Source organism: Poromitra crassiceps (assembly GCF_964638095.1).
Source record: "Poromitra crassiceps genome assembly, chromosome: 9".
Lineage (NCBI taxonomy): Eukaryota > Metazoa > Chordata > Actinopteri > Beryciformes > Melamphaidae > Poromitra > Poromitra crassiceps.
In genome coordinates this window covers 29,189,544-29,215,876 of record NC_139630.1, presented here as the reverse complement: position 1 = coordinate 29,215,876, position 26,333 = coordinate 29,189,544, and the positions used below count along the sequence as shown (strand labels likewise).

The 26,333-nt window shown below is 43.4% G+C and overlaps 1 protein-coding gene across 1 annotated transcript; it reads right to left on the bottom strand.

Annotated features, from left to right (window-relative positions):
- Positions 1-25,900, bottom strand: LOC310782244 (protein NLRC3-like; the record flags this gene model as incomplete). Its single annotated transcript, XM_083642925.1, has 6 exons — positions 1-41; positions 6,493-6,539; positions 12,778-12,930; positions 14,818-14,991; positions 15,106-16,903; positions 25,666-25,900. The coding sequence occupies 6 exons, from the start codon at positions 25,898-25,900 to the stop codon at positions 1-3; spliced, it is 2,448 nt and encodes an 815-aa protein (XP_083499051.1).
- Between the last annotated feature and the right edge of the window lie 433 nt (positions 25,901-26,333).

Below are 26,333 nucleotides of genomic sequence, written 5' to 3'. Positions count from 1 at the left end.
TCAGAGCTGGTATCGTCCTCTGCACTCCACCATGGTCCACACTGGGGGAATCAACACAGTCAGAGCTGACAAGAGACACTGACCCACACCCGAACCAAAACGCAGGATAGAGTGGTTCAGCGAATGTGGAGTGGAAGATGTGGAGGAGGATCAGTGAGTCAGAGGAAACTCTGTAGAAGGACAGAGATCCAGCAGGCCAGTCCAGATACACTGCTACTCTGTGAGAGGAGGATGGGGAACGTATCACTTTTCCTGTGTTATTGTGCCAGGCAGTGTAACGATCATCAGAGCAGGTCAGACTCCAGGACTTTTTATTACATCCAAGCAGACAGTCAGCACGCCCTCCTCTCCTACCAATTCCTCTGTAAGTCACTCCTATCTCAACTCTTCCTTCCCACTCGACCTCCCAGTAACAGCGACTAGTCAGACCATCTCTACACAGCAGCTGAGGCGTGTCGTCAAATCTCTCCGGGTGATCAGGAAATGGCTGCTCCTCTGTCATCTTCATCACCTTTCTGTTGTCTTCAGACAGGAGGAGCTCTCTGTGTGCTGTGTTTTCATCCAGTGTGAGTTCACAGGCATCTGATGGAGAGAACAAGACTCAATACAGCAGCAGTTTATCATCTAATAAACCTGTAGTCTCTCCCCAGACTCAAATATTACGTTGAATCACTGCGCTCCACATCATACTACATAGTGAGTCTGTGCCACTTCACAGCCACTGCTGGGGTTTGAGGGCGCGTCTATAGGGGGTGAAATTGAATGAGTGACAGGTCATAGCGCCAATGAGAGAGCGGTTGGAAAAATGGGCTGCGCCTCCCATGCCATCACTAATCGCAAAGTCGTTACTGATTGGTGAAGACTGGCCAATCACTGGTCAAATGAACGGTTCACTTCCAACCCCAGCCGGCTGAGGGGAACCGTCCCAGACCCAGAGAGAGATCTACAGCATGCAGTAACGTAGTGCATCAGTGTAAGAACTCTCATGAGTCTGGCGTTGAGACTAATAAACCTGTAATGTTTATATTATTTGTTGATTTATTAACAGGTTCACTGTTAATTATTGAGCAGTTTAATATGTGTGATTAATAGGGCCCTATCGTCGTACAGGCGCTATCGTTTGCGCACTTCTTATGGCATAAGAGACGCGCAAACGATAGGAGAACCAGCAGAAGACAATACTTATGTCATATCACTGTAAGGGATTGAAAAACTTTTGATATTGTTTTGATATAAAACAGACACCCCCCATATTTTTTTTATATTAAGAACTTCTCTAACAGAATCGAAGTAAATGCAGTGTGAATTTTTGCACTACCTACTCAGTAGATGGCGCTGTAGCGCTTCTGTGGATCAGGCTGAGAGACCGGAAGTACAAGCCTTATCTAGCGCGAGACGTCAGAAATAAAATGGCGCTGGCTTGGTGAAGACATTGGCTGCGTTCCGATCGGCTAGTAGTTCCCTGCGAAGTGGACTGCACAGGGTATTCAGCCTTACCCAACTCTATATAAGTTTTCCTCAGGTGAATATGCTCCCTTAGACTCACTCTCTCAGTGCATTGACCAAATAAATGACTGGATGCACCAGAATTTCCTCCAGCTAAACAAAGACAAAACAGAGGTGATTGTCTTCAGTCCCAAAGAACAAAGGCTTAAAATCACTGCACGCCTTGAGTCTCTATCCCTGAAGCCAAAGGAGCAAGTTAAAAATCTTGGCGTTATTATTGATTCTGATCTCAATTTCAACTTCCACATTAAGTCAATCAGAAAATCTGCTTTCTATCATCTTAAAAATATAGCAAGAATTAGGGGCTACATGTCCAGGATCTAGAAAAACTAATTCACGCCTTCATCTACAGTAGGTTAGACTACTGCAATAGCCTTTTCTCTGGTCTCCAAAAAATAACAGACAACTTCAGCTCATTCAGAATGCTGCCGCTAGAGTTCTAACAAAGACTAAGAAAGCTGATCATATTACTCCAGTTCTTAAGTCCTTACACTGGTTGCCAGTGTGTCATAGAATAGATTTTAAAATACTGTTACTAGTCTACAAATCACTTAACGGCCTAAGCCCAAAATACATCGCTGAATTGCTCCCACGCTATGAACCGTCTAGACCTCTCAGGTCAGCAGGGTCCAGCTTACTAACTGTCCCTAGGATCAAATCAAATAATAGGAAAGCCGCATTCACCCACTATGCTTCTGCTAGCTGGAACAATCTGCCTGAAGACCTCAGATTTGCCCCAACTTTACTTACTTTTGAAAATAGACTAAAGACTTTTATGTTTACTGTCGCTTTTAACTGCTGACAGATAGAAAATTTGTTTTATCCCTCTGTAAGTTTTTAACTATTTTTGCAACTACTCTGTTGTGATGCTTTTAAATGTCTATTTTATCCTCTTCTTTTATTCTCTTCTTTTCTTGTGTCGACCATCATATGTGAAGCACTTTGAATTGCCTCTATCTGATTTTATGCAAACCCAATGCTGTGGCAAGTACGGGCAACAAAAGACGCAAGGTACCAGTAGAGGGTATGCTTGGCGTCCAAACTACAGTATAAAGACAAAGCTGTTATGAAATGTCTATTTTATCCTCTTTTGTTTATTTTCTTATGTCATCCATTTTATGTGAAGCACTTTGAACTGCATCTGTGTATGACATGTGCTATACAAATAAACTTGACTTGACTTGACTTATTATTTAACATGGCTAAATACTCTGTGCAGTCCACTTCGAAGGGGAACTACTAACTGATCGGAACGCAGCCACTCTTCGTCTCTCTCTCCTTATTCATCCACAGGTACTGTAAAACATCTTAGAAACTTTCTAGTTTATCTTTACATAAAGGGGAATGCTTAAGGAACTGCTTTGTGTGTTTTGGGGCACTTGTGACAAACGTAGCTATTGTGTTGGTCTGTAGTTGATTGAAGTTGCCCAGTCACAAACGCAATGCAATTCAGGTGGTAGTCGTCCCCTTTATGTGACGTCATCCTACATGCAATCAAGCAAGGTTCTAATGCTAGTCTAATGCTGTGCATCCCGCAGTAATGTTTTATCATTTAGAGATCATGTGGGTTTATGTTGTGTATGTGTTATGTTAAAATGTGTTAGTACTTTATCAGTGTTTACAAATGAGATGTATTGTTTTGAGAGTAACTTTATTCTTGTTTATTTGCCACAGCTATATCATGCACCTTGTCAACAGAGTACTAGTGAATAGATATAACAGATAATATTAGGACAACCGTTTTGATACAGTAATGGATGAATTATTTATTTTGGTTTGAGAATTTGGTATCTTGATATCACTAGCGTATGTTTCAGTAATGGGACAAATCCAATTATTATTTTCAAATTGTTTATATTTTATTTGGTACATAATAATTTTTTTTGATGAATACAGTATGCATCTGTGTACTGTATATAATGAAGTCTATAAACCAATATGGAAAGATGTGTTTTTCTATTGTTTTCTATTATTTTTTAAAGTAAAGTGAACATAAGAGTGAATAACAGAAATATTTTGATGATGTCAGAAATAAATGGCGGCTTGGTGAAGACGTTCAGTCTTCGTCTCCCTCTCCTTATTCATCCACGGTCATCAGCCAGTGGTCCAAGGATCCACGGTGCTCTTTTTATTATTTATTATTTTTTCCAGATTTTTTATCCCATTTTTATCCCCCATTAGTGCAAATTTTAATTTGTTTATCCTGGTTGCTGCTTCACTCTCTGCCGATCTGGGGAGAGCCGAAACTGGCTCCATGCTTCCTTCGAGACATGGGCAGTTGCCAGCCGCTTCTTTTCACCTGACAGGGGAAGCTTCACCGGTAGGACATAGCACGTGGGAGGATCACGCTATTCCAACGAGTTCCCCTCCCTCCGAACAGCCGCGCCTAACGACCAGAGGAGGCACCACTTCAGCGACCAGGATATTGCATGTTTTGGTGTGGGGTTCCTATATGAAGGAAACCCCCAGGGGCATGGGGAGAACATGCAAACTCCACACAGAAAGGCCTTTTGACGACCCTATCCACGGTGCTCTTTCTTAGCCTGTGTATCCACGGTGCTCTTTCTTAGCCTGTGTATCTCATGAGCCGGAGCCAGATAACCCCTAGGTCTGGCGCCGGTTACATCACCATATTACGATATTTAAAATCAAAGACGATATCTAGATTAATTAATTAATTATCGATAACATACTGATATATTGTCCAGCCCTATATAAAAGAAAGACATTCTGATGTGGCTTACCTAAGATTTAAAATCCATTCGTTCACAGTAGGATGTGAATGTCACATACTGCTGTGTGAATGGACTTTCTATCTAAATAGTTGAATGTGTGTTGCTTTGTTCTCAAACTAAATACACACTTACATTCCTTCAGAGCTGGTCTCGTCCTCTGCACTCCATCATGGTCCACACTGGGGGAATCATCACAGTCAGAGTTGACAAGAGACACTGACCCACACTCGAACCTAAACCCAGGATAGAGTGGTTCAGTGAATGTGGAGTGGAAGATGTGGAGGAGGATCAGTGAGTCAGAGGAAACTCTGTAGAAGGACAGAGATCCAGCAGGCCAGTCCAGATACACTGCTACTCTGTGAGAGGAGGAGGGGGAACGTATCACTTTTCCTTTTGCATTGTGCCAGGCAACGTAACCATCATCAGAGCAGGTCAGACTCCAGGACTTTTCATTATATCCAAGCAGACAATCATAACGCCCTCCTACCACTCTCCTACCAATTCCTCTGTACGTCACTCCTATCTCAACTCTTCCTTCCCACTCGACCTCCCAGTAACAGTGACCAGTCAGACCATTTCTACACAGCAGCTGATGCTCATCGTCAAATCTCTCTGGGTGATCAGGAAATGGCTGCTCCTCTGTCATCTTCGTCGCCTTTCTGTTGTCTTCAGACAGGAGGAGCTCTCTGTGTGCTGTGTTTTCATCCAGTGTGAGTTCACAGGCATCTGATGGAGAGAACAAGACTCAATACAGCAGCAGTTTATCATCTAATAAACCTGTAGTCTCTCCCCAGACTCAAATATTACATTGAATCACTGCGCTCCGCATACTACATAGTGGGTCTGTGCCACTTCACAGCCACTGCTGGGGTTTGAGGGCGCGTCTAGGGGGGTGAAATCGAATGAGGGACAGGTCATAGCACCAATGAGAGAGCGGTTCAAAAAATGGGCTGTGCCTCCCATGCCATCACTAATCGCAAAGTCGTTACTGATTGGTGAAGACTGAATCCACCAGACCCAGAGAGAGATCTGCAGTATGCAGTAACGTAGTGTATCAGTGTAAGAACTCTCATGAGTCTGGCGTTGAGACTAATAAACCTGTAATGTTTATATTATTTGTTGATTTATTAACAGGTTCACTGTTAATTATTGAACAGTTTAATATGTGTGATTGATTATATATAAATTTATTGATTTAACTAAGAGTACGGCTGGTTGATGAATCATATCTCGGTATTTTTAGAGCCCTAACGTCGTACAGGCGCTATCGTTTGTGCATCTCTTATGCCATCTTCCCTGCATCTTATGCTATGGTCTACCTCCACCATCCAGTTTTGCGCCGGGATCTAAGTGCAGACACAGGTGTAGGTGTGGCCCAGGTGTGTCCGCGCAAAATACTGTCCTTTGCGTGCCTCTTATGCTATCGTCTGCATCCCGCACGTGTGATTTTGCACATTTTGCATCATCATGCATCATCACCATCGTCAGGTTGTGAGTGAAAACACAGGTTTGGCCGTCGTCACCGGCCTTTTTCAAACTTTGAAAAAGGTCGGTGACCGAAACGTCACAAAATAAATTCCTAATTGCAAGTTTGGACGGTGTGCGGGACTCCCTTCTTTACAATTGATGGACAATTCTGTTCCTGTCCGACGCACCTGCCCGAAAAAGAGATGTGCGGAGCTCTCCTTCTAACTTTGACCTTTAACCATCAATGATGAAACTCCGTCAAGGCATTCCTGAGATATCGCGTTAACAAGCTTAAAAATGGCGTTCGAGAGGTCACAGTGACCTTGACCTTTGACCAGGGCCACTGGAAGTCACTTTAAGCAGGGGGTGCTGGGAAGGGAAGGGAAGGGAATGTTCTTTTTCGGCGGGCCCCACCGAAGAAAAAAAATTACGTTTTTTTTAACGCCTTTTTTGACGCCTTCAGGCGGCGTGGCAGGTTTTATAAAATACATTTTTATAGAAATAAAATTAGTACATCCAGTTGGTGCTGCTTGGGAGCAGCTTGGCAGCAATAGTGAGAACCCTCGTACTCGCTCGTAAAACCTAGGTTGTAGCACAACCCTAACGATTCATATTATATTGATATAATACTGATATATTGCCCAGCCCTAAATAAAAGAAAGCAAATACATTCGTTCATAGTAGGATGTGAATGAATGGATGTCGCATACTGCTGTGTGAATGGACTTTCTATCTAAATAGTTGAATGTGTGTTGCTTTGTTCTCAAACTAAATACACACTTACGTTTCCTCAGAGCTGGTATCGTCCTCTGCACTCCACCATGGTCCACACTGGGGGAATAAACACAGTCAGAGCTGACAAGAGACACTGACCCACACTGGAACCCAAACCCAGGATAGAGTGGTTCAGTGAATGTGGAGTGGAAGATGTGGAGGAGGATCAGTGAGTCAGAGGAAACTCTGTAGAAGGACAGAGATCCAGCAGGCCAGTCCAGATACACTGCTACTCTATGAGAGTCAGAGGAGGGAGGAGGTATGTTACTTATGCTGCCACTGTGACAGGCAACGTAACCATCATCAGAGCACCACAGACTCCAGGACTTTTCATTCCATCCAAGCCCACAGTCAGCACCCTCTCCTCTCCTATCAATTCCTCTGTAAGTCACTCCTATCTCAACCCTTCCTTCCCACTCAACCTCCCAGTAACAGCAACCAGTCAGACCATCTCTACACAGCAGCTGAAACCAGTGGTCAAATCTCTCTGGATGATCAGGATATGGCTGCTCCTCTGTCACCATCGTCATCTTTCTGTTGTGTTCAGAAAGGAGGATCTCTCTGTGTGCTGTGTTTTCATCCAGAGTGAGTTCACAGGTATCTGATGGAGAGAACAAGACTCAAACTCAATACAGCATAGCTTCTCATCTAATACACCTGTTGTGTTTATTATTTGTTTATTTATTGGTTGACTGTTAATTATTGAACAGTTCAATTCTTGTTAGTAATTATATATTCATTTATTGATTTAAATCAAAGTAAGACTATGCAATATGGACCAAGAATCCTATATTTTTAGTCTGAATGGTATTGCACGGTATATATCTCTGTATTTTCTATGGAGTGGGCTAAATGTTTAGTTCTAAGAAAGCCAGATGTTTGGCTGGGCCATATGGACAAAATAAAATATCACAAGATTTTTGACCAAATACCTCGATATCAAGACTGCGACAATGTTGGTGCTTTCACAAAATATTTAAACAATGAGATTTTTGATAAATAATCATCAGTATTGTGGATATGACTTAAGTGGCTAAAGGCAAATAATAGAAGACCTAGGGCCCTATTTTCGTACGGCGCTATCGTTTGCGCTGCCGTTTGCACGCCTCTTATTGCTATCTTACCTGCCTCTTAAGCTATCGTCTGCCTCCACCATCCAGTTTTGCGCTGGGATCTAAGCACAGACACAGGTGTAGGCGTGGCCCAGGCATGGGCCTCTAGTCTATCATCTGTCTCCCGCAAGTGTCATTTTGCGCTCTGGCGAAGATACCGTTGCTATGTTCCGAGTGTAAACAGAGGGTTGGGCGTTGACCGTGCCAAAATAGGCGTTCCAGCGCAATGTGTTAGGAAAAAAATGGCGTACGCCTGAGCGCAAACAGTATTCTCCACGCAGTGCAGGAAATCCTTGCTTGGATACATTACGCACGGCATGGATGTCACTCTCCAACACCTCGCGCCTGCACACACTCTTCTCTCCTCAGAATGCCACGTTGATTTCAACTATAGCCTACATTGCAGAAAAAAGCACACCTTGATTTAAAAATGAGAATTCGTTTGTCATGGTTTTATTAGGATACATAATTCCCGACTATACAGGTCTGTGGTGTGAGGTAGGCTAACAGTAGACTGCTTTTGAGAAAGTTGTGACGGTGTTGTGCCAAAAAGTGATTTGCTGCCAGAAACTTCGCTCCGTGGGACCGCGCACAGCGCTGCCTCTCCCCACCCTGTGAGCCCCATGGCCGGCCCAAAACACCCAGGTCACCGACCCTCATTCCCCTAATCCAATTCAAAACGCAAATCACTTTTTGGCACAACACCTGTCCGGCCAGTACAGTAACCTTTTCCCCTGCAATTGCACGCATGCAAGACCAGCTTCTCCCCAGCCCGGATGGCGTGACCGCAGTCAATGGCTTAACCAGAGTGGACAAATCTGACATAGGCTATTGAAATAGGCTAGAAGTAAAATCTCACACATTCCTACCCTATTAAAGAAACAAATATGTTTAGATCTGTATGTTATAGCCTATATGAACGAAACATCTAATTACAGTAAGCGCACGCTTTGGGACATATATAACACCATGGGGATATTATCCACTGCGTAATTGCGCAGTGCAGCAGCCCTTTGTGTTCAAATGGAATATTGTTCCATCAGCACCAATTTTCGTTATCAAATTTTTTTTTTTAGTTTCTAATGGTGTATCTATATTGAATCACCATCCAATTCTCTCCCTCTCTCTCTCCCCTGTCATTCTCTCCCCCCTCTCTCTCCCCCTCTCTCGCTCTCCCCATCTCTCTTTTCTCTCTCGCCCCCTTCCTCTCTTCCTCTCTCTCACTCTGTTCCTCGCAGTGAGGAGAAAGCTGCTGACGTGACGCTGTGGCTTGCATGATCACACCTACAAAATGCTTTTGGGCATAAACACGCCTTAAGGAGCTTTGTGCCGAGATTACGTGAAGCACAGCGGGCCGACACACACACAATTAGAGTTTTGCGCGGCGCTATTCCAGCTCAAAACGGGCGCTAACGCAAAATTACCGCCGTTGCGAAGATAGGGCCCTTAAAGTCAGAAAATGACATCACGTTACTGTAATGCAGCCTTTAAAACCAGGAAAAGCCACCACTTATGTCATATCACGATATTACGATATCCAAAATCTAAGACAAGATCTAGTTTCATATCATGATATCGATATATTGCCCAGCCCTAAAAAAAGAAAGAAACAACCAACCTCTGACTTGGCTTACATAAGAATTAAACTAAATACAGACTTACATTTCCTCAGAGCTGGTCTCGTCCTCTGCACTCCACCATGGTCAACAGTGGGGGAATAAAGACAGTCAGAGCTGACAAGAGACACTGACCCACACCAGAACCCAAACACAGGATAGAGTGGTTCAGTGAATGTGGAGTGGAAGATGTGGATCAGGATCAGTGAGTCAGAGGAAACTCTGTAGAAGGACAGAGAGCCAGCAGGCCAGTCCAGATACACTGCTACTCGGTCAGAGGAGGAGGAGGAGAGGGAAGATATGACTGTTTTTATGTCATTGTGACAGGCAGTGTAAGCTTCATCAGAGCAGACCAGAGTCCAGGACATTTCATTCCCTCCAAGCGGACATTCAGCACCCTCTCCTTTCCTGCAGATTCCTCTGTAAGCCACTGCTATATCAACCCTTCCTTCCCATTCAACCTCCCAGTAACAGCGACTAGTCAGACCATCTCTACACAGCACCCGCAAATATCTGTTACATCTCTCTGGGTGATCAGGATATGGCTGCTCCTCTTCCACCTTCGTCACTTTTCTTTTGTCTTCAGACAGGAGGAGAGTTGTGTTTGCTGTGTTTTCATCCAGTGTAAGTTCAGAGGCATCTAATGGAGAGAACAAGAGTGAATAACAGCAGCAGCTTATCATCTAATACACTGGTTGTCTTTATTTATATCGTCCTAACGATTCAAAATGGATTTATCGTGTGTGTGTGTGTGTGTGTGTGTGTGTGTGTGTGTGTATGTGTGTGTGTGTGTGTGTGTGTGTGTGTGTGTGTGTGTGTGTGTGTGTGTGTGTGTGTGTGTGTGTGTAACTTATTGAGAGACTGGGGGCATAGGGCTTCTCTTTACTGGGTGATACAGTAGGTGTAAATTCCCCGACCACTTTTTTCAAAAGTTCAAGTAAGATCCTATTTGGCCAAGGAGGCAGTGCACTACAAAATCTGCACCACAGAGGCAGCTGGGCTGCACTAAAGGTAGCCAAACGCTTTTGGATGCCTGGTATGATCAACTGTGTGACTGTATTCACTCATCATCATCATCATCATGATCATCATCGTATCATCGTCATAAAAAAGGGAGTAAGTGGGCTCTGTGTCTCTGTTTCAATTTTTGTCCCACATTGTGATGTCACTGATGATGTCACAATGTCTATGACATCATCAGTGATGATGTCACAATGTCTATGACATCATCAGTGATGTCACTCGAGCAATTGTGATGTCATCATGTCTATGACATCATCAGTGATGTCACTCAAGCACTCGATGATGTCATCAGTGATAAGGCAGATGCTAGCGAGCATCCGCAAGTTTAATTGACGACTTACAAACTCATAACCCCCAACAGTTTGGCAATGAAATCAACAGACTGGGCCCCAGAAAACCTAGGAATATACCGATGGAGGTCAAATTAGACAATGGCAAATGTAGCTCTGTTCTAAGGGTGGTATTACAAAGTGGGAAAAGGATTTTGCTGATTTGGTTTTTGGTTGTAACTTTTGATGAAGCCTTTTTGGTGGAAATAATTAATAGAAAAGTAGTGGAAAACAATAGCTGATCTAAACAGCTGTAATAAGTACTTAAATGCACACTTTTCACTCACTTCTCTGATGTGGCTTACATAAGGTATAACATCAATTCAGTAGGCTGTGAATGATGTCACATACTGCTGTAGGGTGACCAGATCCCAACTAGCCAAATGTGGGACAAAGAGTATGTTTGTGTGGGACAATGTGGGACGCGTTACCAATGCATCAATGTAGTCTAAAATGTTGATATAAATGTCTCTAACTTAAAAAAAATAAACGTTTCTATTCTGCCCTTAGCTCATAACATCTCTATACTTTGCCCTCAGGTTGATTCAGTAGCACATAATATAGACTATGCAAATAACAACTTAACAAATGTATTTTATTTAAATGCAACTTTACATTCCATAAACACAGTAAGCATGAAGCTTAAGTTTCACAGTGCTTCTACACACCTGACCTGACTAAACTGTGTAGCCTACAATAAAACAGAACAGTCAAGGCTTAGAACTGTTCTTTCAAGTAGTACTTAAAGTGCTTTCAAAAGGGTTTGTCCTGCCTGTACTTTCTCAAACAACAGACAGCTGTTAGCTTACTGCCACAGTCTTCTGACCTGTATGAGTGGCAGTGTTGCACAGTGTGGTAAACGGTAGTTATTTCAGCTGCTGTTACCTTATCTGTGTTGGAATCCTGTTTGGGTTTCAGTATGAACGTATACATAGACTGGGAAGCATCCTTTTGAGCCACACGTTTCTTGTGAGTCTCGCATTGTTTGTGTCGTTTCACATCGTATTCACGGGGACTGCTCCCTAGTCCGATACCTCACGAGTCCGACGACATCTCATGGTTTTGGGTTAGGGTCTGGGGGAGGTTAGGTTTAGGCGTGGGGGTGGGAGAGGTTAGGTTTTGGGTTAGGGTCTGGGGGAGGTTAGGTTTAGGCGTGGGGGTGGGAGAGGTTAGGTTTTGGGTTAGGGTCTGGGGGAGGTTAGGTTTAGGGTTAGTGAAAAACGGGGAATATACAGTAGAACCCGGGGAACATAGAAGCCGGGGAACATAGACATGATCCCCTGTCCAATGCCTCTTTTTTCGGACTCGTGAGGTGTCGGACTCGTGAGGTATCGGACTAGGGAGCATGCACCGTATTCACCTCCGTGTGCAACTGAAAAATCACTCCGGCAAACGTCGCAAAACACTCTCTGAGAATCGCCTTGCACTGGTTTCACCCATGGGTAAATAGTGTTCCAGTCCTTATTGTAGCTGCATCTCCTTTTCTTGGCTGTATAGTCGCAGTTTCTTCCCTTTCTCTTTCCATGTTTCATATTCCGCGCGCAGCGTCAAATCGACTCGCTGTTCTTTTCCGTGTTGTGGTGGTGTGTGGGCGTACCCTAACCGGTTGCCTGCATTTGATTTGATCCCAGGACCTCGTGTACCCGCTCCAGTTTGATTGACATGTGACATCAGACATAGCCCGCCCCGTCATGACAGCTTTCCCTCCCTGCTTTCTCCACAGACCACACACAGCCTTCATAAACCAGACTTTAGAAACGCGCATTTGAAAACTGGAGCCAGACGATCAAAATGCGGGACAACGTCTCAATTTGCGGGACGCTTGAAAAATCTTGAAAATGCTGTGCAGTCCCGCACAATGCGGGACATCTGGTCACCCTATACTACTGTGTGAAAGCACTTTCTATCTTAATAGTTGAATGTGTGTTCCTTTGTTTTCATGAATCAAACTAAATACACACTTACATTTCGTCAGACCTGGTTTCAACCACTGCTCCCCACCATGGTCCACACTGGGGAGGTAAACAAAGTCATATCAGCAGATTTTCTTTAATGATGGAAACATGGACATTTAATAACCTTCAATTAGGGATGCACGATATGGATTTTTTTCAGCCGATACGCTAACCGATAAATATCTGCTTAACATTGTTGACACTTGTCTTACAACCATTAAACAACCTTTAGCCTTCTAACAGATGTTACTTCTCCATACCTGAGAGTCTCCACTCTCGCAGAAAGCAGTTTCACTGAGGCTCCTGGATGATTGTAACTCAGGTCCAGCTGTTTCAGATGGGAGGAGGGGTTGGAGCTCAGAGCTGAGGCCAGGGAAGCACAGCCTTCCTCTGTGAGCAGACAGCCTGACAGCCTGCACCCCCACCCACACACACCCACACGCACGCACGCACGCACGCACGCACGCATGCACACACACACACACACACACACACACACACACACACACACACAGGACAGGGGAGTGATGAATGGTTGGGTTTTGGCATGAAGAGTGATGATTGGTTAACGTAAAATATCAGGGCCAATCAGAGGCAGAGTAGAGCAGGTCATCGGTCATCAGTGCTTATCGTTTTCAAGACACATGATCGATGAAATTCATCATAATTCGTTGAGATGTACATGGGGGACACAGCTGCGTCTACTCAGGACCACAGTACAATCACAGTGAGAAGTGTGGGCACAGTTACATCTACTTCAAAAACACGTCAGCACAGCAGACTGCTTGGACAAAACAGCTTGGTGAGCCTGTGGAGCACTGGGGAGCAGGGCTGCATGTGTGACCGGGTTTGACGTTTGATGTGTAACATTATGTTACACATCAAACGTCATCAAAACAAGTCCGCCTTCTGCTTGCCTTGATTTGACTGCCTGTCCCACGAACGATTCAACTCTGTGCATTACGCCGAACAAGTGTTTTAACTTTTAACAGCCATACTGTAACGACTCACTGTAACGACTGAGCAGCCCTTCACTGCATATGAGATAGTGATGTGACGTTCGCGAACGATCCGAATCTATTGAACCGCTCTTTGCTATGAACGAAAGGAACCGAGTCCTACTTGAGAGCCATTCGTTTTAATGTTGTGCCCAAATTTCACTGCTTGCCGCTCCCCACAACACAAACAAGGTAGACTTCCCTCCCTGTAGTCCGCTGAGCAGGGAGCATGGGGCAGGGAGGATAGCTCGGGTGCACTCGTTAATTGCTACCGGCGCATGCTGTAGCTGCCCTGGGTGGGCGGACTCAGCTTAATATCAAAACGGGCAAAACAGGGCGCGGAGTGCATCTGCCGACTTTCTGGGTAACGAAGTGTTGCATGAATTGCATTCAAGGAAAGCCAACTTTCAGCTGAGTCAGTAAATTCACTGACTAAATAAGCAGATGATATGGTGTCACCGTGTGTTACAATGCAGATCATTGACATTAGGTCTGGAAATACTGTATGAGTAATTTAATGCTGCTGCAGTCCACTGATGAAAAAGTGAAATAGTGGTGGGTCTAAGATCAAATCTGATCCAAATCATACCATATCATTATATTAGTGATTTCGCAGAGAAACAGTAGTGCACGCCCCATTAAAAAAAAGCCGTTATTTTGAACGGCTCTCGGAAAGGAACGGAGCCATAAGATCCGGTTCCCTTCAAAGAGCCGTAATACCCATCACTAATATGAGATGACGTTCCCTCCTTTTAAGGGATTTTTAAGGAAAACTTTTTGGGAGTTTCCGCATACATGACCAAATACACACTGCCTTTAGCATCACTCACCGTACAGTATACAGTGAGCTACAGTCGTCCAGTTAGTTAGTATCGCCAATGAATTGGAGGAAACGGTACAGCCGTTCAAAGTCACCAAAAAACACACATTTCTAAGAGTGCCAAAAAGCATGTACATATTGTGACGGGTATTCACCACGCGATGAAATAATAATCCATAGTTAGGTGAAACGCCATTTTCGTAGTAAATCCCCACACCGAATTACTCCCTTGTTTGCCTGTACAGTTATCACTTAATTAAATTTTAGAAAACATACTGTGCACTTATTCAGGAAGAAGCACGCACACGACTAGGGTTGCCAAGTCCTTGAATTGGAAATAAGGAACGGTGGCGGTCCGGGGAAAGGCATGAATAAACAGAAAATAAATTTTTACAAGCAAGCGCAGACATGAATAACAAAATCGTAGCAGTGTAAAGATAGAAAATAGAGAACAAATGTTCACCAGGTTGAGGAATACTGACCTGAGAGTTTCCAGTCTACAGTGTGGACTCTCCAGTCCAACAGAGAGAAGCTTCACTGCAGAATCTTGAAGGTCGTTGTTACTCATGTCCAGCTCTCTCAGACTCGAGGACTGGGAGCTGAGAACTGAGGCCAGGGCTTCACAGCTTCTCTCTGACAGCTGGCAGACACTCAGCCTGTAGGAGAATTAGTAATGATGACAAACAACTTTAACATGTTTTCAAGTTTGTACTATTTGAATAAAGATATACTCAAGTTATCCTAATATATTAAGTTATCGTTTCACTTACCGAGCTTTATTGGAGGCTTTGACCACTGGCAGCAGCCCCAGAAGAGCCTCTTCTGAAGCAGAGTATTTCTTCAGGTCAAACACTTCCAGCTTCTCTTCTGATGAGAGTAAGATGAAGGTCAGCGCTGACCAATGAGCAGCAGAGAGTTTGACTGTGGAGATATTTCCTGATCTCAGGTACAGTTGTATCTCCTCCACTAGAGAATGGTCATTCAGCTCATTCAGACAGTGGAACAGATTGATGCTTCTCTCTGGAGACAGGTCCATCTTTATCTTCTTCTTGATGTACTTGACTGTTTTCTCATTGGTCTCTGAGCTCATTGGTGTCTGAGCTCCCAGCCAGCAACTACCTCTCTGTGTCAGCAGATCTTCGAGGAGAGCCTGATTGGTCTGCAGTGAAAGACCCAGGAGGAAGCGAAGGAACAAGTCAAGGTGTCCATTTGGATTCTGTAAGGCCTTGTCAATAGCGATCCTGTGGACTTTTGTTGTAGTTGTTTTGCTGAAAAACATCCGCAGATTTGTGAAAGTCAGTCTTGGCATGGGCATTACATTCTTGTTGCTGTTGATGAGTGACAGGACCACATGAACAGCAGCCAGGAACTCCTGGATGCTCAGATGAACAAAGCTGAACATCTTGTCTTTGTCCTTCTTCCGACCACGTTCCTCTTTAAATATCTCTGTGAACACTCCAGAGTACTGTGAGGCTTCAGTGAAGTTAATGCCACTCTTTTTTAGGTCTTTCTCATAGAAGATCGGGTTGCCTTTCTCCAGCTGGTGAAAAGCCAGTCTTGCAAGTGACTGAATGTACCGAAGGCAGTGTTCTGCGCCATACTTCTTTTTTGTCTGAACGACCTGAAACCTCAAGAATTCTGTGTACATCTCAGTCAGAGTCTTGGGCATGTCTACTCTGTCACTGCTTTCCAACAGGACTGTAGCAGCAATCCAGCAGAAGACTGGGATGTGGCACATGATGTGGAGGATTCGCGAAGTCTTGATGTGGGAGATGACTCTACTGGCCTGGTCCTCATCACTGGATCTCTTCCTGAAGTAGTCCTCCTTCTGGGGGTCAGTGAAGCCTCTCACCTCTGTCACCACATCAACAAACTTCCCAGGGATCTGTTTGGCTGCAGCAGGTCGTGTGGTTATCAAGAGGCGAGAAGAGGGAAGCAGTTCCCCCTTGATTAGGTTTGTCATCAGGACATCCACTGTGGTTGGCTCGGTCACAAGTCTCACATCATTAGAGCACTTTTCATTGGCTTCGAAGTCTAGTTGAAGGCGGCTCTCATCCAGTCCGTCTAACACAAACAGGATTTTGAATTTACTCTTTTCGAAGCTTTTGTTTCCTGACTTCTGTAGTTCTGTGAAGATGTAATTAAGAGCCTCCAATGTGATGTCTTTGGTTTCCCAGATGCATCTGTGAATTAGTTCTGCAAAACGAAAGCTTTCTCCCTTCAGTAAATTCAGCTGGCGGAAGGTGAAGGGCAATATGAGATCTACATCTTGATTGGCTCTTTTCTTTGTCCAGTCCAGGATGAACTTGCGCACAAGGAACGTTTTGCCGATTCCTGCAACCCCAATGGTCAGCACTGTTCTTATAGATCTGTGTTTTGCAGAATGGTGTCTGAAGATGTCGCTGGGTTTGATTTTTTTGTCTGTATCTGTTGGCTTTCTTGATGCCATCTCAATCTGCCAGACCTCATGCTGGCTGTTGATGTGTACGACCCCCCCGTCTGTGAAGTCAAGCTCTGTGTAGATAACATCCAGAGGTTTCTCATCCTTCTTCTCTAACCATCCTTCTTCTACGCACATATAACTGTCCTCGAGGTTAGATTGGAATGCTTGTTGGTGCCATGTGATGAAATCTGTTTAGAACAAAGTAACATTCAATAAAAAACTCAACTAAACTACAAGGCTCTTTTGCAGGTAGTGGCACCAAACAGATGCCTGTGAGACCATGGAAAGTCATTTGAAGCTAATTTTATTTATTTATTCATTTATTTCTTTATAAAAGTTTGTGCTCTGTAAATAACATGTTGTCATTGTCAACATCAATACATCCTTTCTTTTGAAATAGCAAAGAAGGAAGGTGACATTGGGTGCGTTCGTGAATCCAATCTGACCCTCTACACTGAAATGAGAGCACAGATGTACAGTACAATGCCGCTCCTAATTTACGGTTGAGTGTGCTCTGGCGCTCGGAGTGATTATTTACGAATGCACTTATTGTGAACAGAGGCTTCCTGATTACATAGTGGACCAGACAGGTTGTGATATCAGGCAGAGCAGACTGTGGATAATTCTCATATTCAGATATTCCATTACAAGTGTGCAAGTTTATTATCGTTAATGAAAACAAAATAACGAAATCTAAAAACATTTTTGTATACTGAAATAAAAACAAAGGTGAGGCTTTACAAAAAACAACTAACAAACTGTATTGTGAGCAAAACTAACTAAAATAAATTAAAATATGACAGTTTATTTCACACATAACCCTAGTAATTTGGGTGGACATAAAATCTATTTTTCTATACTGTATAATCTTCCTTCTTATAGCTTTACCTTTAGTCTGATTGCTGTCAGAGGGAAGCTGAGGAGGAGCAGTCTGTGGCTGACTGGAGGAAGCTCCTCTGTTTTCTGAAGTCTCCGCGCCATCAGTGATGTCAGCATCTGCTGAGAGAGAGGGACAGAGAGATGCAGGGAGAGAGAGAGAGAGAGAGAGAGAGAGAGAGAGAGAGAGAGAGAAACTTTAAAGGAGCTTGAATTTACAACAACTCTTTACATAAATACTGAACGATTGGCGGAACTACAAATGAAGGTCAAATTATGTCCATACACACACCCTAAATCAGGGGTGTGCAATTCATTTTCCTGGGGGGGACTGGGGGACGGTGGGACGACACATGAGAAATAGAGATTGTTGCTGGGGGCCAAAAAATACTGTCATGCCGTAACCTCTCATATCACTAGATTAAATGATAGAAAACACTGTGCACTTATTCTTCATGATTTACTATATTGAACATCACTCCAAACAGCCAATTTAGGTAATCTCATTAGATTTGTTTTGTGGGGGGTCCCTACATGAATACAATACAATAAACACGATTAGACAAAACATTTAACAAAACAGCATAAGACCAAGTGTGACAAAACTAAAAACTAAAAAAACTAAAACTAAAAACCTAAAAGTAACAATAAATATATGCATAAATAAGTATCAGGTAATAGGACATGCAGAATAGGAGATCATACTCAAGACAGAGTATTAAGTTGGATCTATATATATTGCTGATAATATATCATATATATAATACAACATATCTGCTATGTTACTCTGCTGAAGGCTTCTCTTAAACCTCTATCCCTCTATAGCAAAAAGATTCATAAGGCCCTTTCAGACATGCCCTGGAACTCTGCAGTTATCCGGCTACACTGAAATGAGAGCACAGATGTACAGTACATTACAATGCCGCTCCTAATTTACGGTCCAGTGCGCTCTGGCGCTCGGAGTGATTATTTACGAATGCACTTATTGTGAACAGAGGCTTCCTGATTACATAGTGGAACAGACAGGTTGTGATATCAGGCAGAGCAGACTGTGGATAATTCTCATATTCAGATATTCCATTACAAGTGTGCAAGTTTATTATCGTTAATGAAAACAAAATAACGATATCTAAAAACAGTTTTGTTTACTGAAATAAAAACAAAACTGAGGCTTTACAAAAAACAACTAACAAACTATTGTGAGAAAAACTAACTAAAATAAATTTAAATATGGCAGTTTATTTCATACATAACCCTAGTAATTTGGGTGGACATAAAATCTATTTTTCTATACTGTATCTATCTTCCTTCTTATAGCTTTACCTTTAGTCTGACTGCGGTCATAGGAACGCTGAAGAGGAACAGTCTGTGGCTGAATGAAGGAAGCTCCTCTGTTTTCTGAAGTCTCCCAGCCATCAGTGACGTCAGCATCTGCTGAGAGAGAGGGACAGAGAGATGCAGGGAGAGAGAGAGATATAAACTTTAAAGGAGCTTGAATTTACAACAACTCTTTACATAAATACTGAACGATTGGCGGAACTACAAATTAAGGTCAAATTGGTCTATAAGCGATGCCCATGGTCTTGGGTTAAACTTGGGGTTGGGTTACAGTAATGTTAGGTGTAGGGTTCCATAGTCTGTAGAGATAGAGCAAATACACAAGTGACACTTTGTTGAGCATCTACTTTGTGTCACTTGATCATTAGTTTGGTGTCAATATTTGACTATCCAGTGTTAGCAGGATTCAAAGGTCCATTCTGTAACTTCTAACTGACACCGGTGGCCGTTAGAGGGACTGCAGGCAGCATGTGCTCGAGCTGGCGCGCGTGCCCCGCTCGCTAAAACAACGACAGCAGAGGTGTTGGTTGCTTTGTAACGTTAGCTGATAAAAGTCACTTGAAAACGGCAACCTGGACAATTTATCGGCTAGATCAGCCTCGAGACGGCCGGGAAGGATTCTGGACGAATTGGTGGACGTCACTATGGCATGTTTGGTCGTGTTTTGGCTTGCATTGGCGGCGGGGAAGTGGATACCAGGCCTGGATTGGTCATTTAATTCACTGGGCGTTTTCCCGGTGCATGGGCAAACGCACCTTGCGGCCGGTCGTTGGGGGGAAAATAAATAAATACATAAATAAATAAATCTCCCCCAGGCCAGCGGCTCATGCGGACCAGCCGACCAGGCACTGTACTGTCTCTTTAAATCACCTTGTGATCTCGCTCCTCATGTCCAGAGCTCATGTCTAAAACCGTGTATATAGAAGATTCGCAACATCTCCATTCACTCCAATGGACCAGTTTTTTACTCTCAAGAGTTCCAGGAAGTAAGGTCCTGGATTAAGCAGCACTGTTGAGTTGCCGCAAAATGGACAGTTTGTGTTGTACTTTTAACAGGGTTTTTTCCGAATCAAATTGTACATTCAGCTTTATTTTAGCATTTAAAAGTAGCGCAAGACCCCTTCCTGGCTGTTCATTGGCTAATAATGAGTCATACATCTTTCCCAGCACCGGCAGCAGAGCAGAGCAGGGCCGGAACTAGGCATGGGCAGGGGTGGGCTAAGCCCACCCAGAAATGAGTCTTGCCCAACCAATCAAAAGTTAGGAAAATAGTAATACTCTTCTTTTCAGGGCGGACGATTCTCTGCAACTGTAGATCGTAGCGTGGGTGGTGGCGTTGGATTCGGAGCGGAAAAATACATAGGGTCCTTTTAGGCTAGGGATGTCGAAAATCATAATTTTTCTTGACCGACAACTGACACTCATTAGCCGACAACTGTCGGTTAACCGAGAAGATTAAAATGCGCTATTTTACTGTCTGTGCCCCATTAAACCTTAGGCTTACCAGATGCTTGATTTTTTTTCAGTAGAAAGCGTTTATTTTTACATCTACAAGCAGAAAAAAACACATTAACAAAACGAGAAGACAAGTTAAATCCTCCAGCCATCTAAACAAAAACATTCCTCGGATAGGCTATGAGGAGCTGCACGCATTTGCAGAAGGGGGAAATACGGAGGGAAAAAACCCATACTCACGCTCACAATTCTTAAATGAATTATCTTACCGCATGTGCATGTGTCGTAAATAGTCTAATAAAACCAGCAGAAACTAATTTTAAAAGCTCAGAACGAAACGTGTCGCTAATTGAACGAATTTCCACTTTGAATAGCACATCAAGACACCGCCCCAAGCCTTCACGCTGCAGGGCGCACTGACGAAGCGCTTATTGCTCTCTCCTTCTGACATTCTCACTAATTCAACAGTGGTTTACCTGCTTTTGAGATGTGCAAAAAAATAGTTTGCTTCTCTCTCCACGCTTCTCCCTCTCTCTCTTTATCTGCGACGAGGGCTGTATGCTCTCTGTGTGTCCGGCTGCACGACATGACGACGAGTGCAGCAAGTCCGCACGCTGACAGCTGTCAGCATTGCGGGACTCGGGAGGATGAACAAATGAGGCAGGCTGTCCAAACTTTTTACCGATCTAATATGAGATGCAGAGAAATAATTATATATTAATAGCCGATGTGTTTAGAAGAGCATTCTCACTCTTGCTGTAATCGTTGTGGGATTATTACACCTGAGAGACAGACAGACCCGGAGAGAACTCAATTTACGGTAAAAGTGTGGATTCCTCAGTGAATCGATGTGGAAGACGCAGCTTGTTTTGAAACGCGTCATTGAAAGTAACCTCATGGTCTCATGACAGCGCGGCTGGAACACAGAAGGAGCATGACTGACTGGCTCGCTGTAGTCTGACTCTGCACAGGGCAGGGCGTCTTCTCCCGTCTGGTCAAAGCAGAGGGGAGGCGGGGGTGTGGCGCATGTGTGGAGCTGAGTTTATCACAGAGCACATCTCGCACGCGGGGGGAGAGGCGGACAGTGCACACTGCTTTTCCATTTGGAAAAGCCTTTCTCTAAATGAATGTTGTTCTGGCAGTGGCAGGAGCTTTTAATTCCTATATAATGCTGCTACAGTAACTACTTAGGCTAGTTAACATTGTTGCTTACCGCGAAGGAGGGAAAAAAAACACCATATTGGCAACATGTTGTATGCCAATTTAATATGCAAATTAACCATTTGACCGACATGCTTAACCGACCAATGACGTTGTCGGCGGTTAACCGGTTAACGGTTAACCGTCGACATCCCTATTTTAAGCATCGCAATCTGACCTTCCCTTTCCCAGAAAATGTGTAGTTTGTGAATGCTGTGATGCTAGTGAAAGGGTTCATGATGTATCGGTTTCTGATACTAAAGCCCTGTGCTGCCTCTGCCTCTAGCCAGGGCCGGCCCTAGGCATAAGCAAACTAAGCAACTGCTTAGGGCCCCACCTGCTTAGGGCCCCCAAGAACACTTGATTCTTCTCAATATATTATATTTGAATATTAATCACACAAAAACATAATATTGTGTTGTACAGACGGGCTAGTTAATGCTAGTGTTTTAATTAATTTCCACTGTCTCCGTCAGAGCTGGTGTTACATTCATACACAATGAAAAGAGAAGATGGGAACAACAGAAAGACAAAGGTATATTTCCATTACAGATGGCCATATGGGTGTCTGGGCGAGGTGGTGCGGCCCCCAAATCAGATTCTGCTTAGGGCCCCATAAAGGCTTGGGCTGGCACTGCCTCTAGCGATGCTGCTGCTAGCACATCAGAGGCTCCAGCTAACATTACAGCTCCTGTACACTCCACAGGCACTGCTCCGACTCCTGTAAAGTGTTTCTGATTTTGCCCGTTTGGGATATAGCCTATATCCCAAATATATAATATACCGTATACTAATATAGTTAGGTTGAATTTTGAGTATAGGCTTGATTTGTTGATTTAGTTGTTTTCTTTGTCACTTTTCAGTTTGAGTTTGAATAAGACCTAGTTTGGTTAATATTAGCTATGGTGACTGAGAACTCTCACTGTATTAGTCTTTGATTTTATTTGAGAACTAAGCTCATCCAATGAAAAAAAAGTTATGGAATTGATTATTTGAAACTATGGATGAAGGACTTTTTATTTAATTTTAGGGCGAGTTAATCTGATTTCAAGGTTGTTTTCTTTGCCACTTTTCAGTTTGAGTTAGAATTAGACTAAAAGTCTGGTTTGAGTAATACTGACTACAATTCCGAGATGAGACCAACACCGTCAATAATATATATATATTAGGATGTAAGGTGGAGTGGGGAAAGAAAAGAGGTTCCAGCGATGATGAGGATTCATTCAAATCTGGACTCACAGCTGGTCTAGATGTAGGTCACTGTGCCTTCCTGACTCCCTTACAAATGTGAGAAACGTGAGAGAAAAAATGAATGATGAATGAGGCTGAAAATGCCACAAAGCGAGGTTATCAGATTACGGTCATGTGATACCTATACACATAGCTTCTTTAAGGTGTGACACTGCACCATTCGAACCTTGTGTGTGTTGATCCCTGGGGATGTCCCGACGTGTTTGGAGGCTTTGGAAGTTGTGTTTCAAAAAGGCCCCCTCTAGTATGTCGGGGTCAGGTCAGGGGCTGCCTGTTCAAACACAGCGATCTGATCGACCTTTTCACATTTTGTTTTGACAAAGTTCGCTTATAGCTATTTCTTTTGAGTCAGGTAAGTTTATAGGACACATCAAATACCAGTTCTTTGCCACTTTTCAGTTTGAGTTTGAATTAGACTAAAAGTCTGGTAAATATAATAATAGTTTTGTAAATAGTTAGTTTGTACATAGTTAGTTTGCAAATAGTTAATAGATTTGTAAACATTGGCCTGTCACCTGAGTGTAAGTTCCTACTTATGTGACCCAAAGCACAATGGTGACACAGTCACCTACTGGAACAATTTGGTGTCCCTACTACACTTAACTCTGGAAATGGCTTCTACACCCTGCTTCGAATCGTTCTTTATAAATTAGAATATAAGGCAACTTAATCCCCATCTCCGAACCGACAACCTCTGGGCAACCTACCGCCAAAGTTGCCCCCCTAATATTTCTACCAGCCCACCCTAATGTAGCAGGCTAGAAACGGCCCTGGAGCAGAGATGCCTTTGGATTTCAACTGTTGTACTTGATCCTCCATTATCGATAACAGCGGACAGACAACTATACCTATTCCATCAACTGGCCATTTGTTTGAAAAGTAAAGCTTCTGTATTGGCTTAAAATATGTGATATTGTGAATCCGCAATGTTTCTACAAGAACTTCTAATAAAAAACTTGTGTTCGGTATGTCCATATTTTGTTAATGACTGATGAGTCTCGTGTTGAGGCTAGTTGTTTGTCGTTTTATTTTCTTATTCGTTGTGTCTGATTGTCAAGTTAACGAGCTATTTCCGCTGTTGTTTCCTGTCTAGGGCGGAAACAGGCAGGGTGATAAAATCACTTGTAAACGGAGGCTCTTTCTTGCCGAGAAGAGCCTGGTGACGCGAGGTTAGATCAATCCCAACCAAGGAAGGCAACATACTAACCAATCACAGGCAGAGTAGGGCGGGTCTTCGCAGAATGCCAGTGGGAAAATGGTTGCTCTCGGCAAAAACTCTCTCCAAGTTGCAGAAGTACTGTCTCTTATAAAGCATTGCATTTTGCGCGTTTCCATGGAGGACATGACATGTTGTGTAGCTAGCTGTTATGCTAATAGTGTAGCCAAGTGTTGACGTCAGTGGGGCAGCTGATACATGTGCTCTGGACGTGCATTTGTTTACAAACAATTGGCCAAAAATGCCAGGGCCACTTTCTTGTCCCAGTCCAGGCCTGGTGGATACTAACATTAGCATGAGCCAGGAGCTAACTGCTCCCCCCTATTATTATACAGTCTAATGCCTGGGGCTGATGTAAGCTGGACACGACCAAACGGAACAGCCAAACAATGTTCCATAAGCATAACAGTAGTAACGTAAGGCATATTTATGACATTATCACATTATCCACACAAGACAGTAACGTTATTTGTGGAGCTTCTGGGTGTTAATTGATTATCCGCATTAGCAAGCAAGCTATCATTATAATAGGCAGCTTCACAGAGCACCACAGAGCGCAGGGCAGCCTCACATATTTGCAACGGTTGCATTATCCACACAAGACGGTAAGGTTATTAGCGGAGCTTCTGGGGGGTCAATCAATTAGCTATAAGGTAATAACGTTAGCAAGCAGCTAACGTTATCTATAGCCGGCTAAAACCACAATATCACAGCAGCTAATACAACAAGCGGACAGTCCCTCCAACCGAAAACACAGCCCCGACTCTAGTTTCCCCCACGACATCAGTCACATTGCTGCTGTTTGGCCAGACGGGCTTCACTAGATAAATCTTTTTTCTTTTTCTGTGTGCACTTTTTACTGGACTCTGTGTTGTTGGTTGGTTGCTGAATTTATTGACTGCATTAGCTAGCTAACGTAATGTTAGCCTGTGTTAGCCTACTTCTTCTTCGTTGGTGTATTTACTGGCTGAAGCACTGAGAAGCAGGCTCATGAATGCGCAGAACGTCACATCCGCCAGCAGGCGCGGACTGCATAATCGGGCACGTCGGGCAAATGCCCGGTGGCCTGGTCTGGCCTGCAATTTTTTTTTTTTTTTTGTGCCCGCAGTCGGGCCACTCACTGAACAGCAGGCCAGGCGCCGCCTACTGGTTTACTAGTGGTTTTATTACTTTACTCAGGGTTAAAGTGGGTGCATCTCATTGTAAAATTGGACTCGGCCCAAATTGGGCTTCAAACGGCCCAAATCGGGCTTCAAACGACCCAAATCTGGCTTCAAACGGCCCAAATTAGGCTTCAAACGGCCCAAATTGGGCTTCAAACGGCCTTCGGACGCAGTGCCTACTTGGTATCTAATGCCCGGCCTGAATTATGATCCCAGTCCGCCCCTGTCCGCCAGATTTTCTGGGAAATTTCTACCCGTGTGGAGCAGCAGACATAGCATTGAAATGGCTAAACACAGACGCAGCTAGGTTCACTTTTTTTTTTCTTTAAAGTTGGGCCTCAGTGTCATTTCTGTTGTTCACATATATTTATATCTGTCCATGACTTACCTTTGGGTCCTAGGTAAGGATCTAGATCATTCCTGTTGATCTTCACCAAAACCTGCTTGGTCACCTCCAGAGACTGCTGGTTGTAGGTCTGCACCAGCTGGTCCACTGTGTCCAGCCTGTCTGCCTTCTGCAGTCGGCTCTTTGGGATGGCCTGTGGCAGGAACCACTTGAAGCTCTTGAATTCTTCATCTCCCAACGCATCCAGTATTTTCAAGAGCTTCTCTCTATCCGCCATTGTTGCTTCCCTGGTATAATAATAATAATAATAATAATAATAATAATAATAATAATAATAATAATAATAATAATAATAATAATAATAATAATAAATTGGGTTTTCATCTGCAGAAACAAATCTTGAAGTGCTTCACAAGTAAAATGTACAGTAAAAGAAAATATATTACATAAAACGTGTAGATTTCCTATGTGCAAACATACTATGGCCGAAAAAAACAATTCTGATTCTGATTCTAAATATATATATACTGTATATATAGACACAAAGTGAATGAAAGGGGTTCAAGCCTTTTCTGAATGGTACTGACACCACAAAAAGTGTCAGTGGTTCTTACTTTAGTTTAGTTTATTGGTTTGCACAAGATAAACATTAATCATATACATAAAATAAATGTTTTAGAGGAAAGAGAGAGAGAAAAAAACTTGTGCTG